At 37.9% G+C, this 15,512-nt stretch overlaps 2 protein-coding genes across 47 annotated transcripts in view; one reads left to right on the top strand and one right to left on the bottom strand.

Moving 5' to 3' along the window:
* The window catches only part of SEC31A (SEC31 homolog A, COPII coat complex component), a 73,514-nt gene that overhangs the window by 11,496 nt on the left and 46,506 nt on the right, over nucleotides 1-15,512 (bottom strand). For 16 of the 29 annotated variants that reach the window (XM_082391082.1, XM_082391083.1, XM_082391079.1 and 13 more), the window contains 5 exons: nucleotides 14,784-14,957; nucleotides 12,449-12,625; nucleotides 9,647-9,739; nucleotides 8,841-8,967; nucleotides 6,825-7,166 (listed from right to left, as the gene is read on the bottom strand). In XM_082391082.1, coding sequence (XP_082247208.1) covers nucleotides 6,825-7,166; nucleotides 8,841-8,967; nucleotides 9,647-9,739; nucleotides 12,449-12,625; nucleotides 14,784-14,957 — 913 coding nt within the window. The remainder of the gene's footprint in view (nucleotides 1-6,824; nucleotides 7,167-8,840; nucleotides 8,968-9,646; nucleotides 9,740-12,448; nucleotides 12,626-14,783; nucleotides 14,958-15,512) is intronic. The other 13 variants (XM_082391068.1, XM_082391070.1, XM_082391072.1 and 10 more) reach the window with 5 other exon arrangements.
* The window catches only part of LOC309628297 (uncharacterized protein), a 105,357-nt gene that overhangs the window by 80,433 nt on the left and 9,412 nt on the right, over nucleotides 1-15,512 (top strand). For 10 of the 18 annotated variants that reach the window (XR_014244354.1, XR_014244355.1, XR_014244356.1 and 7 more), the window contains 2 exons: nucleotides 901-1,061; nucleotides 4,921-5,410. The exons of 1 other annotated variant lie outside the window; for it this stretch is intronic. Coding sequence is in view for 1 of the 17 variants with exons in the window: in XM_082391220.1 (XP_082247346.1) it covers nucleotides 901-956; nucleotides 4,921-4,948 (84 nt within the window). In the remaining 16 variants the exon portion in view is untranslated. Of the gene's footprint in view, nucleotides 1-900; nucleotides 1,062-4,920; nucleotides 5,411-15,512 lie in introns of those variants that run through there. 7 more of the 18 variants (XR_014244339.1, XR_014244358.1, XR_014244362.1 and 4 more) reach the window with 2 other exon arrangements.

Here is a 15,512-nt window from a genome sequence, read left to right as displayed (position 1 = left end):
AATCAAAAGCATGCAGTGTAGATACATCATATGTACATACAACTTACGGGAATTCAACTTACGGGACACATCATATGCACATACAACTTACGGGAATCCCGTAAGTATGTGGGAGTTATGATAGTTGAACTCGGGGAGAGAGGAATCGAGAGTATACAGCATTAACTAGTGAGTTCAATTCAGTTTGAGCTCTACTCAAGAAGCACATGCCCCAGAGAAACTGTGAGGTGGGAGAACTAATGCCACAGTTTGGAATTTCTCTGTATGGCGCTAAGGATAGATGTTTCTCATGCAATATGGCTTCTGACCACAGGCAACTTCTTCGTGAGGGCTTAACTGAAGAAAGGGGTGATCACGGATAACTGACTCTTAAGTGATTTCTTATTTTTGTCTTAAATGATGACTTTACAATTTAACTTCCCATGCAAGATATGACCTCACAGCACTACAGTTAATAAATCCCTGGGAGTCACTGTGTGTGTGTTATGACAGAGGACAGACCTGACAGACCTGACTTGAAACTACTGATGTACTCACTAGCACCAGACTTCAGCTTCTGGGTTGAGGGGGTCAATATACAGTCCCTCCCCAGGTTCTACATCTGCAGATTCAACCAACTGAGGATCAAAAACATTCAGGAAGGAAAAAACTCCAAAGAGTTCCCAAAAGCAAAACTTGAATTTGCTGCAAGTATTTACACAGCATTTACATTGTATTGGGTATTATTAGCAATCTAGACATAAAAGTATATGTGCGTAGGTTATATGCAAATACGACACCACATTATATAAAGGACTTGAGCATCCTTGGATTTTGGCACTGGGGCGGGGTGGTGGGGAGTCGACGGTGTGAAAAACCTGAAAGTACTGGAGGTACCCTGGCCTTGATTGTTGTTTTCAGGGAGCAGTCTCAACAACATGCCTCCTCTCTAGCCCTATGAAACGTGGGAGCAGAAGGTGAGACCAGTTTTTCCTCTAACCTCTCGTGGCAGTGATCTTAGCCTTGAATATTAAAGCCTGAGTGGGTATCCTGATTTCACCAACTATTAGCAGCACAAAAAAGTATGTGGAACAATTTCATATGACCCTTTGGTAGAATGACACCAAAGTTATAATGAAATCAAATTAAATTGAAAGTTACGAGTAAAACTGAATGAAATAAGAAACAAAAAGATTTTCAACAGGAACATATAGCCAGTTGGCTATCCTTCGTAACTTGAGGGTGGGCTGCCTGTTGAATTGAAAATAACGACTGTACAATAATCAAAGTTCCCACCAAAATATATGCCTAACTGGCCCCTCCTAACCTCAAACCATGCAATATATTTAGCAATATGTTTTATTTCAGCCCAGAAAATCCTTGTTCAAATCTCTGATCAATTTAACAGTTTTATCTTAGCTATGATTCTAACCCCTCAATACTTTTGCTTTTATATCTTTAAATTGTTTAAATATGACTTTTTCAAAACACAATTAGGGCTTCCCTGGTGGCACAGTACTTGAGAATCTGCCTGCCAATGCAGGGGACACGGGTTCGAGCCCTGGTCTGGGAAGATCCCACATGCCGCGGAGCAACTAGGCCCGTGAGCCACAATTGCTGAGCCTGCGTGTCTGGAGCCTGTGCTCCGCAACAAGAGAGGCCGCGATGGTGAGAGGCCCTCGCACCCCGATGAAGAGTGGCCCCCACTTGCCGCAACTAGAGAAAGCCCTCGCACAGAAACGAAGACCCAACACAGCCATAAAAAAAAAAAAAAAAAAAAACAATTAAATTAACCTCTACTTCATGGAGACACACTTTAGTAGCAACACTACGTAAAGCAAACTAAATGAAGAACGTGAATATCTACAGGAGACAGTATTATGGGGGTTCATTATGGATGTGCAAAATGATACTCTTGGTCAATATGTTTAAAAAAAGATAGCACAGTCTAGTCTTGGACATAATTCTCTCATAAAACTAGTAAGGGAAGATAATCTTCTTTACCTTTTCAAAAAACCTTAAAAATGGGCATAAATCTCTTTCTTACTCTCTTTTTAAACATGACAATGACTTTAAAGAACATTGGAAAATGGTTCATGGTGTAATATTAAGGAAAGTAGTACGATGTAAATTATGAGTGTATGTGGGAGTTATGATCTCAATTCTTTAAAAATGCATGCATACAATAAGATACTATTATCTTCACACCCATTAGAATGGCAAGAATTAAAAACAAAAAAACAGAAAACAACAAGTGTTGGTGCAGATGTGGAGAAATTGGACCCTTACGCATTGTTGGTGAAAATGTAAAATAGTGCCACCACCTCAAAAAATTAAACACTGAATTACTATTTGATCCAGTAATTCCATTTCTGGGTATATACCCAAAAGAACTGAAACCAGGGACTTGAACAGATATTTGTATACTCATGTTCATCGCAGCATTATTCACGACAGCCAAAATGCCCATGTGTAGGTTAATGGATAAACAAAATGTGGTATATACATAGAGTGGACTATTACTCAGCTTTACAAACGAAATTCTGATTACATGCTATAATATGGATGAATCTTAAAGACAGTGAAACAGCCAGTTACAAGAAGAAAAAAACTGTATGACTACTTATATGAGGTACCTAGAATACATACATAGAGACAAAGTAGAACGGTGGTTACCAGGGGCTGGGGAAAACGAGCGGGGGGGGGTTTAATGGCTACATAATTTCAGTATGGGATGACAAAAAAGTTCTGTAGTTAGTGGTGATGACTGTACAATAATGTAAATGCACTTGATGTCACTTAAAAATGATTAAAATGGTAAATTTTATGTTATGTATATTCTACATTAAAAGAACTTTAATATATGCATACATACATATGTGTGCATATATGCGTACGAAGGGAATAAATACACCTAAATTATTAGTGGTTATATATGGGTGGCAGAATTACAGATAATTTTAATTTTATTCTCTATACTATTTGAGGCCTTTCAAAATCCTACAGTAAAAAATTACTAAAAATCAAGGGAAAATTAACTTAAAAACTGAATATGGCATGTCACTGGATTCTGGAGACCCTTATCCACCTTAGTGTAGGGATTAGTCCTCCACATGGTTTTTAGGGAAGGAAGAGAGAAGCGCTTGGTCTCACATACAGAAGTGGAGTTGCTACCCTCCTTACTTGAATCTCCCTTCTCAATGGGAACCTTCTTAAGGTGTTCTTGCATAATGGTAGGATGTAGGCACTGGCTAAGATACTCTCAGTGGATTCACAGAAGGATATTAGAGCCAATGGTACGGAGACTTTCGGCTAAAAGATCATTTGAGACGCAGAGGACAGAGCATCCTTGTTAATCATACACCTCCCCCTTCGCCGTTAGCCTCGCACGTCACGTTTTTTAAAAGGCACCACACAAAGTTAAAAATTTAAATTTAGAGAGAATGAATCCTTAAGGTCATTTTCCAATGACACGAGATAAAACAGATTTATCCAAAGAAAAATAAGGAAGGCTATCATGGTCCTTTCCTTTGTTTAAAGGGTTAAAAACCAGGTACTTATAATTTGACTACGGAATGTTTATGAAAATTTAAAAAAATTTTTTTTCAGCCCACTGTTTCACGAAAATATTCACTATTATGCCCCTTCAAGACTCTTCTATGTGAAGGAGCACAAGACTATATATATATATACATATATATATACCCAAATTAAATTTTCCATTTTTTAATACTGTTTACTCAAAAACAGCTTCATGAGAGCTTGACATTTTATCAGAAAATTTTTCTAAGTAAACTTCTTGGGCCTTCACATTTGAAAGTGCTCTCCCTTAGTAACAAGTATACATTAAACCAGGGACAAAAAAAAAAAAAAGGTGGGGGGGGTACAAGCATTATCTTACTTATCCTGCACAGTAAAGCTAGGAAAACTTCCTGCTTTTTGTGCTGCCACCCACCACTGAAACATGTTGCACTATACTAACTTAGGCTGTTAGCACTTTATACCTTGAACTTGGAGACAGCCTGTTTTCCTTCCCTCTGATTCTGCCATGCTGCCCACAATCTGTTTTGCAGAACCATCTCCAGGTTAACCTCCCTAAAGTACCACTTTGACCATGCCTCTCAGTAGTAGTTCAAACTCCTCCACTAGAAATTTTCTTCTCACTGTATGAAGTATAAATTTCTTGCCCTGACATTTAATGTCTTCCAAAATTTGGCCCAAATACAAATTTTATGTTCCAACTTACAACAAAGCTATGTGCTGTTCACTAGAAATAGAAATGTACTGTACTTTTCTGCCTTCCTACCTGTGCCTAGAATAATTCTGATTATAGACTGAGCAGGTTCTCTTTAAGAATTTACTGAATGAATGTTTTGATGATTGCAACATGAGTTTCTCTGAGCAGTGGGCACATAATTTTGTGGTTCACTAATAGTTACAGGGCTTGAAAATCCTAGTGTCTATCAAGAAGAATCCACCGGACAAGTGGAATTTCCAAGTCCCGTAGAAAACCATGATATAATAATCTAAGACCTATTAGAACAAAGATAAAACTTTTAGTCACAGTTATCTGTATAACCTAAGCAAACTTTTTAGGAAATCACCAAATAAAATAAGGTAAAGCTCTAACTGTTAATTAAAATACAGGGACTACTAACATGCAAGAGTAACAAAGCAGCTAGCTTAGTGCATGCTGAGTATTGCAAAATGTATGGCTTCATCTTCCTATTAGTTACTCTGCTTCTCAGCCAGGTTAGAATATTGTTACTTTGAACATAAGCAAAGACTTTATTATAAGGCCAAATGCCCTTTAGCTTAAGGAGGAAAAAAATACCCATGCAAATATTTAACTTAGATGATGAAGTAACAAATGCTTAAAATAGTGATGCTAAATGTTTCTGTAATTCCAACACTGATAGCTACTTCTACTGCTTTCATCAGGACTAGACTATCTGGTAAAGAAGAATGAACATGGGCTCTGAAGACTGAGAGACCTGGGCATCTCAGCTGTATCTCAACTTGGAGACTATCACTGTGCAATCATGAAAACATTATACACAACCCTAGGAAACTCAAGCTTCCTCATGGCAATTTTTAAAAAAATAATTATTCCTATTTCTCATGAGAAATAAGAAAATATACAGCAGTGCTGGTACATGTCCAATGTATGTTCAATAAATGATAATTCGCTTTCCTACTTCCCTGCACCACTTTCCTATGTGGGGATTTACTTGAATCCATCTTTCACTCAAGCTATTACCCAACTATTCAGAATATATACTGTTTTCGCTCATCCAGGTTTTAAAAGGTAATTTTTTGAACTCTACAATTGAATGAACACTCCTCTCTAAATATCAACCTATTGAAATATCTGTATTGAAAATTATACAAATTTTATTTGTGCAGTAAAGGCTGATACATATTGTGTGTATGATTTTTGGTACTTTGGACTTTAATATTATATATCAAAGAAGAGAGAAGGAGATATGTGTATAATTCTGGATCCATAAGACTTCCAAGAAAAAAAATACTTCCTCAATAAATCCTATTATATGACCAGTGTTTTCAGTTATTAAAGCTACTGCTTAGCAGATTAAAAAGAGAAAAACATATACTGGACTTCCAGGAACAACTTCAGTATTAGAAAGCAAGACTCACTTCTGTTTTGCCCCTCTAGTTTAAAACCATCAATTATAATCTGAAAGGGAAACTATTTTCAAATACCCTTAGTAACAAGTATACATTAAACCAGGGACAAAAGGAAAAGGCCCAGAGCTCTAATTCTGGGCGAGGTGTCATCACGGCTAACTTTGCAGTCACCGTCCCCAAATGCTTTCAATCTCTTCCTAAGCTTATGCGTACATACTATTATTATATGAGGAAACTGAGGCTTAAAGTTAAGTAACTTATTCAAGGTCACATAACTAGAAAGGAGTGAAGCTGTGATACAAACACAGGAAGTCTGATTCCAAAGTCTGAATTCTTTACTATGTTAGTGGTTCTTGCCCCGATTCATTGATCTCTTTTTGTAATACATACTTCTGAGGCCCCTTTTACAATCCTAACATGAAAATCAGATAATATTACCTACTCATAAAAAAGTAATATAATGTTTTAATTGTAACATGAAAGATAAAAAGAATTTATAAAATGTGTATTTACTATAAAAATAATTTTAAATTATGCTTTTAATTAGAAAATTTCAGGCAGAACTACACTGCCAACAGCAACAAAAATGCCTAGAAATTTCCAAAATGTTTGTGAGGGTAGAATTGTCCTAATGGACAGAATCCTTGCACTACTGTATACTTTCTGCTGTCTTAGAGATTCTGTCAGAGTTGCATTCTTTCACTTTTTTCCTTTCAATACATGTCGAGATCCTTGCTCACCTTTACAAACAAACATAATTACAAAATTTGTACAGCCTCATTAAGACCCTATATTATTTAATCTCTATGAATGAATTTAAGGCACAAATAATTTTAAAAACTGAAAATCCAGGAAGAACACAGAGCATCGTTTTACTCTGGCAAAGAAATTAGTGTCAATTAAATCTAGTTCCAACCACCACTTATCTGGCCAACTAATTTCTTACCGCTTATTTTAAATTCAATGGCAGATTATATACTCTTACCCTTTTAAAGCTCTAAAGCTTTTCTCATTTAGCAACTAAAGTTCACTATGGGAAAATCACACTTTTAGAAATAGTTTTAGAATTTGTTATACAATTAAATCAATACCTCACCTTGCCCAGTTTATAGTTAGAAATAATTCCCCTCCATCCACCCACGTGATCACGAAAAAATAAAAGAGGGAGCCAAACCAAGTCCCTTTCAAGCGCAGACCTGTTCTTTGGGATGCAGGCAGCTCGCCGGCAGCAGGCAGTGTACCTGTTGCTCCAGGAGGCAGCGCATACGCTGAAGATGACGGGGGAGCTCCTGGTCCGCCGAGCTGGAAGGACGCTCCAGAGGGAGGGGGAGGAGGGAACGAGGCAGTGGGGCTGGAGGTAGGTGGAGAGGCCTGGTGCTGTGCTGTGTACAGCTGAGACTGCCCGGAATAGGACGAAGCGGAAGATATGTACGGGGTGTTAGGGTAAGCGTTTGAAGCAGGGGGCGCAACAGGCTGCTGAGGTCGATACGCTGCTGACCCCCCTGTTCCGAAGGAATACTGCTGGGCTGGCTGATAAGCTACACCAGGGAGAAGGAGCAGAGATTTTAATTAGTTACACATTTATTCAGACAGCAACAGAAAACCAAAGTTATCTCATTCTATGGAAATTATTTTCAATTCTTCTAATAATAAGCTACAACCAAACATTACCTACTTAAAACAAGTTATGCTTTTGATAGTCTGGATGCCCTAACTATGCCAAAAGTCACTGGATCCAGTCTTTGAACCCTGCCATCTCCAGACTGCTGCTGGCTATGAAAATCTTTGAGTCATGAGACCGGAGAACCAGAAGACTGACCCTCTTCTGAGCCGTCCTGTTCCTGTGAAGACTGCAGTGACACCTACTAGCCATCAGGTGGAGCCATGCAGGAATTACACACCCACAGCAGTCCCCTTCACAGTAAAAGTTAAGGGAGCTTGGTGGCAGCTCAAGACCTCTTCCACCCTAACAACTGTAGGGTGAGCACCATTGTTATGAATCAGATACCTTCTCCAACATCTAGTAAAATCATCAGCTACTCAAATTCTGGGTTTGAGCACAGTTCCAGATTAACAGGCAACTCTGTATGATCCCTGACAAGACAATTATTGTATTTCTTACACTGTACAAAGTTGGTTAGTAAGCAATCAGACAGCCAACTAGTGTTTTAATGCAAAGACCTGAACCCAGATACCATTACCTTTTGTGTGACCATGGGCAGAATATGAACCTCTGCAGAGGGAATCCAACAGAACTGTGCTCATTCTACCCTGAAGACAGCACTTTCATGCTGAGCACTGAGTGAAAAGCTGCATCAAATCTGTACTCATGTTAAGTAAGAACACCCATCTTATGAGCACAGAACACGCTCGTTGAGATTAGTTCTTGCTAGGTAACATCCTCTTGTTTTATAGTAGTTGTTCAGTCATGTAATTGTCCACTTTGAGATTTGCATTTTTGTTTATTTTAAATTTTAAAATAGAGGTGATGTTTTACTTTGCAAGTGTAAATAGTTTCTTAAAAAAAATGAAAGCCAATAGGGGAAAGGTCATTATTATACATTTGTCAAAATTCACAGAGTGTCTGACACCAAGAGGGAACCCTAAGATAAACTACTCCGGGCGAAAATGGTGAGTCAGTGTAGGCTCACTGACTGTAACAATTGGACCACCGTGGTGCACGATGTCTGTGGTGGGGAGGCTGTGCACGGAGGCAGGAGGTATACCGAGTCTTCCTGTATTTTCCACTCAGTTTTGCTGTGAGCCTGAAACTGCTCTAAAACATCGTCTGTTTCCTAAAAAAAATTAAATAAATGGAAGACGACAACAAATGTCCCTTGGAACCAATTTTCCAAAAATGGTTTGCAACATCTTGCCTAAAGGAAAAGAATATGTACCAAAACATTTCTAAAATTCTGTTTTTTTATACCAAAATCATGGCACAATTGACTCTCTTTAACAGGCTCAGGAATAAGAGCCAACTGTTCTGAATGGACTGACACAGGAGCTGTTTCCTCGCATGCTGATTCAGGATGCCTCCCAGGGAAACCATGCTTCGCTAGAGCAAGGACTCAAGTCCGACACAGAATGGTTCTTTCTTTACTTGTTACCGCTGATTTGATCATGGCTTTGGAGCTTCAAAGTAAACAGTTACTACACGGGATAAAACGAGACATGCTGCCGTGACAGGACTTCAGGGTCACACTACTTACGCTGTGGCTGCGGATAAGGTGGCACCTGGGTGTGCGCGTGGCCGGGAGATGTGGGAAGCTGAGCTGCGGCAACATTTGGATTAACATTCCCATGCATTATGAAGCCTGGAGGTGGAGGATTTTCTCCCTAGGAAATGAGAATATGGTAAAAAGGAGGATTACATCTGGAACCAAGAATCTTGCCAGACAGATTTATAATCTTTGAAATGGAATTTAAAAAAAAAAAAAAAAGTTGTGTAAAAAAACTGCATTTCGTGCATACTGTCTTCTTCAAGACACATTTTCTGAGCAACACATTTTGTGTGATTTAAAGATTAGACAGATCCAAAGCAATAATAACAATGAATGGCAAGAGATGCTAACAGCCTCATAAAATAAGATCTATGATATTTATAGTAAGTCGCTAGGATTTTCCATCTCCACTAAAGTCCATCCACAACTAATGCTTCAGAAATATAAGTGTAAATGCCACAGGTGATATTATCTTCTCTACGATGCTAAAAAAAAAGAAGAGGAGGAGGAAGAAGAAGAAAGGAAAAAATATTCAGTGAAATCAGATTTAAACCACTGATAGAACCTTGGTTGATGTTTTTCTAGTTCAATTTAGAACTGCAAAAGAAGAGGAGAGTGATAAGAAAATAAATTAATTGTGCTAAAAACTGCTTCTTGCATCCTAAAAGCACTAAAATGCAATAAGCAGATAGACAGATGGGGGGAGGGGAACTTAAGGGAGGTGGGTAGAGAATATGTAACTATATATTTAGGTGAGCAGAATTCTGCTCAAAGAGGAATAATGAAGGATATACCTGTGTATCAGAGGGAGAGGCTGCAGGTGGATGGCTGGGAAGGGCGGTAGGAGTTTTGTTACTCCAGGTAGTGACAGTGGGGGCAATTCTAACCTGAATTGAACAAAGAAATACCAATCACAGAACATAAAACATGAAAATGTTAAAAGAAGAAACAAAAAACCCAACAGGCATTAATAGCCAGATGCAAAGCAAAAAATAAGAGCAGCAAGATAGCATACGTTAGCCAGGCAATTGCTTTCAAGGTAGCTGGGATTCCAAAAGAAAAAAGCACCTTTCACAACAGAACAGGGGAAGGGAAGCAGTAGAAAAATCAATATGAAAACTAAATCAAAGCAGAAAGAACAATGCTGTTCAAGTGTCAAGAGTAAGTGGGAAAAGGTAAGTTCTGTAAGTAGGGAAGGAAAGAAGACATTCCGGGGGAAAAAAAAAATAAGGTAATTGAGTGAAAAAGTGATTTTTGAAGCACTAATTGTATTCATGCTACTATTAGATCTGTAAACATATTGCTATAAGCTCCCTTTTCCGGATTTCATTAGAGCCACAAAAATTATGTTAGTTCCGTATGAGGCTTAGAATCATACAATCAGAGCATATTAAAGATCATAGAATCTGATCCCCACCCTTTACCACTGAGAAAACCAAGGCCCAGAGAACTGAAGGGGCTGGCTGAAGTCTATACAACTTGTTGTTGATGGAGCTAGGACTGCTTCTAGGTCTCCTGATTCCCAGGCCAGTGTCTGCCACGCTACACCATGTTGCTTACCCTGGAGTCCAGAGGTTTTCAAAGACATTTTTTTAAGCCATCAGAATATCTTTTGTCAAGTAAATCTTTGTAGAAGAAACTCTATCATATAAACAATTAATAGCAAAGATGTGCTGGTCGTAGTAGGAGGAGAACTCCTACTCAGTTGGCTTCCCTTTCAGAAATCCCTTAACTCCTGCCTATAAACATGCCTTTAAAACCACAAGCCACTGTCCTCATTCAACATATCATAAGCCTTAATCAAGAAAATCACTGCATAATTTATGACTGAATTTGTTTTCCTTTTCTTAAAGTATGAGACTGCTAAGTCACAGTATAATAAAAGTCTTTCAAGGTTTTTACATTTTCCCAGAAAGATAGATTAAACCCAAGGGCATAAGGAGTAAATATTCTCTTCTCCCAATGCAGAGAACGCCTTACTTCAGTGCCCTGACACAGTGAGGTCAAACTCAAGGTGCTTAGCTTAGGAGTTCCAATCCTGTTAACCACTAACTAGCCATGCTGACAAATTCAAGCTCTATGTCTTACAACTCTGGTTAGTTGCTAGACTTCTCCACCTCTCAGTTTCCCAGCCATCACCTGATTTGCCCTATCTATGTCATAGACTTTCGAAGTCTAGCAACAAGAGTGGAGAATTTAGTTTTGTTTACCAATATACCCTCAACAGGGAGAATAAAGACAGGCCCTTAAATTCATATTTGTCAAATGAACGAAAAAACAAAACAGAGAGTAGTACAGTCATAATTATATTCAAATGTAATCTATCCTGATTAAATAGCAATCAAAAGCATGACAGACAAAAGAGCATGAATTTTTTTTTCATGGTTTTATGCTTAGTTTTGCTACAAAATGTAAAAATGACCCCATCAATTCTATCAGCAATTTGTTCTATTTTAAAATGGGCAGAGGGACTTCGCTGGTGGCGCAGTGGTTGGGAATCTGCCTGCCAGTGCAGGGGACACGGGTTCAAGCCCTGGTCCGGAAGGATCCCGCGTGCCGCGGAGCGGCTGAGCCTGTGCGCCACGGCTGCTGAGCCCCCGTGCCTGCAGCCCCTGCTCCACGCTGGGAGAGGCCACCACAGTGAGAAGCCCAGGCACCGCAGCGAGGAATGGCCCCCGCTCGCCGCAACTGGAGAGAGCCTGCACGCAGCGGCAAAGACCCAACGCAGCCAAAAAGAAATAAATAAATAAACAAAATTTTTAAATAAATAAATAAATAAAAAAGAGAGACTGCCATCGAGGTGGTTTCATCTCAAAAATAAAATGGGCAGAGTACCTACTAACTTTGTTATCAATCAAGACCATTTATTACTTACGAAAATATATTTTTTATTTAAGAACATGAAGGTTATCTGCTGGTCTGGAAATATAAGTTTCTACATGAAATAGTAAAAGACAATAAGAGGTCACATTTTATGCCACTAACCATTTGGTAATTTTAATTTAATAAATAAATTAGTTTATTAATAAAAATTATTTAATCATCTTTACATTCCCCATGACCTACAACTTCATATACCTTTGGTCACTCACTTTTCTCTAATATAAAGTTGTCCAAAAAAATGTTTGTATTCTGGATACTCTTTATTGTGCTGATACAGAAGACATAGTAAAACCACACTAATGACTCAGAAAATAATACTTAAAAAGAGACTATTTTCTAAAAACATTTTTAAAAATTGACCAAATTACCCACAAAATTGTTCCCACTACTTTACTTACAGTTTGTTAGATGAATCAAATTGTAAAAATTTCAAGAACAGATGTACATGTGTAATTTAAGCTTGAGTGATGGAGAAATAAGAAGAAATCTCCCCAGAGAGCTTAAATTAATTTTATGTAGTTTGTAAATTATTTGACTAGATTAAAGGGATAATTTTTAAAAACATCATAAATGCTACTTTCAAGAACAGAAAAACTATAACCATTAAAATAATACGTTGTCCAGTTTTATCACTGGTCTCTTACTCAAGACACTAAAACCACCAATTTGAAATACATAAATGTTCCTCCTTTAATCTGGACCATATCACTCACATGGGGATAATATTGTTGAGCTGGAACTCTTGGCATCTGTGTGTGGCAAGCAACTGGTCCAGGCCTGCCTTTGGGCAGCTGCTGCCTCTCATAAGGAACTTTAGGTGACTCCTGTTGTCCTGGTGCTGGATCTCCTTGTGCTCTACAAAGTCTGTCACGAAGCTGCACAATATTTGGCTATAAGAAGCAGTGGAAGAAAGCAAAGCCAATTGTTCAGGGTTCACCCAACTATATATGACAGCATGTTGATCTTCTTAAAGTAAGCTTGATCATTCATATGATTTTTGTTCATATGCTGTGTATGATGCAATAAACCCCGGCACATTAGGGTCTGACATCATGGTTTCTAATACTCAAGACTGACACCGAAGGTCCATTATATACAGTGTAACTTGTAAGTTCACAGAGGCAGGGATTTGGATCATGCCTACCACATGGTAGTATGCAAGATCAATGTCACTTATCATCACTGCTCTTTTGTTGTTTCTCTTGCAGTTGAGTAATGCTCACAAATCACAAAAGCAGCTGAAAAAATACAACTTTGTTTCTCTGCAGGGAAAAAAGGCTCCAAAAGAGAATCAACTGCTAAAGACGGTGATGGAAGAAAATGGTGATCTATGAAAGACATGAAAATTAATAAAAAAAGAGATGCTTGAAATAAATTAAAAGAGTAAGATGTCAAACTCAGGGTAGCTCACACAGATCTATAATTATATAGATCAATAGTAAGTATGAGTTTACCATATACATGTTCTAGTTATTAACAAACAACAAAAAAGCAATGTGTTAAAATGTTTCAGCAAGAATTCATTTAATATCTATAAAAATTATACATTTCTATAAATTCATTAAATGTTTAAACACATCATTTAAATTTTGTAGGTATACTTAGGTAAACCTGCCTTTTATGGAGGGGAACTATATACTATAATGATATTACAAAGTCTCAGGAAATATTCCCCAGAAAATACTAAGGGTATACTGAGATATATAGGAGGAAGTAACATCAAAATTACAAGTTTTGCATAAAGAATGTTCTTTAAAAGTCCAAAGAAAAGCATGAAGAATAACGTATAGAAAATGTATGTGATTATAAACAGTATTAAAAATAAAGAGTTTAATTCTCAGGCTAGAAGGTCTAAAGGTCTTAGAGTAAGTTAGTCTTAAGATAAAGGGTCTTATACGTCAATATAATAAGAAGACCTTATTAAGTAAAAAATCCTATAAAACTATTATACCAAAGTCATTATAAAGATAAAGACTTTGTTTCTATTCTACTTCATATTCTCATGAACAATTTAGAAAGATGTGAGCTGGATCCTACATGTAAGTGTACACAAAACCAACTAGAGAGTCATACCTCCACAGTCCTGGAACACAGATATAAGTATTTTTACTCAATCAAATTTACTGACAATTCCCTAGAACAGACAAAATACTGAAAACAATTAACTAAAAAATTTCGTCAAAAAGAGAATAAAGTTTAGAACAAAAAGTATAGAAATAAGAAAAGGCTCCGAATTAAGCTCTAGCAGATACACAATGCAGATAGAAATATCCTGCTTGTGGAAAATCTTCCTCACTCCCCATCCCAGCTTCCACCCATGCTGCATTATCGGGTTTAGATTTCCCTCCTCTGTGCTCCCACTACCTCTATCATTGTCCTTATCACTTTGGAATCCCATGTATACTTCTGTTGTCATTTTGAGTTTGGAAACTCCCTCAGGGAAAGGATCTTGGCAATCCTATTCATCACTACATATTCAGTCACTTATTGAATTGAAACAAATATCATGAAAAAGCCCAAGTTTTATTGCACACCAAATAAGGACACTAAATTAGGAATGTGATATAGTTCTCACTGCCTTGAATACTTTAAAAATATACTCACCCACAGACAGCATCGGACTGAAACGGCATATAAAATGAATGACTTTGTTAACACCTGGGGTGTCATTTGTGAGAATTTTAAAATCACGACCCCAATTTGTTTAAGTAGTAACATTTATATTTTTGAAGATACCTACATAGAGTCTTGTGCACAGAATCAGCATTTGGCTTAGGAAACAAAAAGCTGCCCCTTTTCCTACTTATTTTCCTCAAATACTAAGCCCTTCAGTACAAAGGGACAAGCATTCTATCTCTCTGACACAGCCTGGGTACACCTGAAATTACACTTGAAGACGTGTCAATAATATTCACCTATTAGGTGACAGAACTTCAACTGCTCCAAATCATTCCACCTACTAGTACATTTATGTTTCATACTGAGTGCTATCTACTGAACTCACCTTACTCACACATTCAAAGAAGAAAAATGGCCAGTTCTAATTACCTGGTTGGTGCTATCAGGAAGAAAAGCCAGGGCTGCAGCAATACTGCCCTGGGCTGCCAACAAACTGGCATACTGACTCATCTTCTCAGCCAAAAGGACTCCTACAGTGTTAGTGTCCATGGCTTGGGTGAGTTGTACAGCTTTTCGCAGGATGACAACTTTCTCAATCAGATCCTAAGTGAGAAAAAGAAAGGAGAGTGAAGGAGAAACAGACAATGATAACAAGATGTGTACTGAGAGGAAGCAGGAAAAGATAAGGAGTTACTAAGATTTCCAAAGCCTACCAAAAGTACGGTACCTATTATCACCAATATTAAGAAGGTCTGCAAGAGTTGACCACCATTTAGGTAACTGAAAAAGCGAGGAGGAAGGTCTCCTACTCATGGTTAAGGCATAGGTTACCATCTTCTCCCAAACATCCTTAAACTGCCAGAGACTTGTCTCCTGAGCTAAAACAGGCAAATATCCAAAGTGAAAGTGACAGGCTGATGTCTGAAGGCAGAAACTGGGTTCCAGCATGTATAAGAGGGAATATTATACTATTATACTATGTATACTATAAAAATAGTACTACTAAGCCTCCAAACAGGCTTAATATTTCAACCCGAAGTTTCTCATAATGCTCTTCAATACCTATTCTTTCAACACTAGAGAGCTACGCTTCAGGTATAAAGTACAAGTACCATCTGCCCTTCATAAGTACACCAATCCAGAAGTGTGAAAACAAGT

Source organism: Balaenoptera borealis, assembly GCF_965194805.1.
Source record: "Balaenoptera borealis genome assembly, chromosome: 4".
NCBI classification, from domain to species: domain Eukaryota; kingdom Metazoa; phylum Chordata; class Mammalia; order Artiodactyla; family Balaenopteridae; genus Balaenoptera; species Balaenoptera borealis.
The sequence above is the reverse complement of the archived record's forward strand: the minus strand, read 5'-3'. Positions and strand labels throughout refer to the sequence as shown.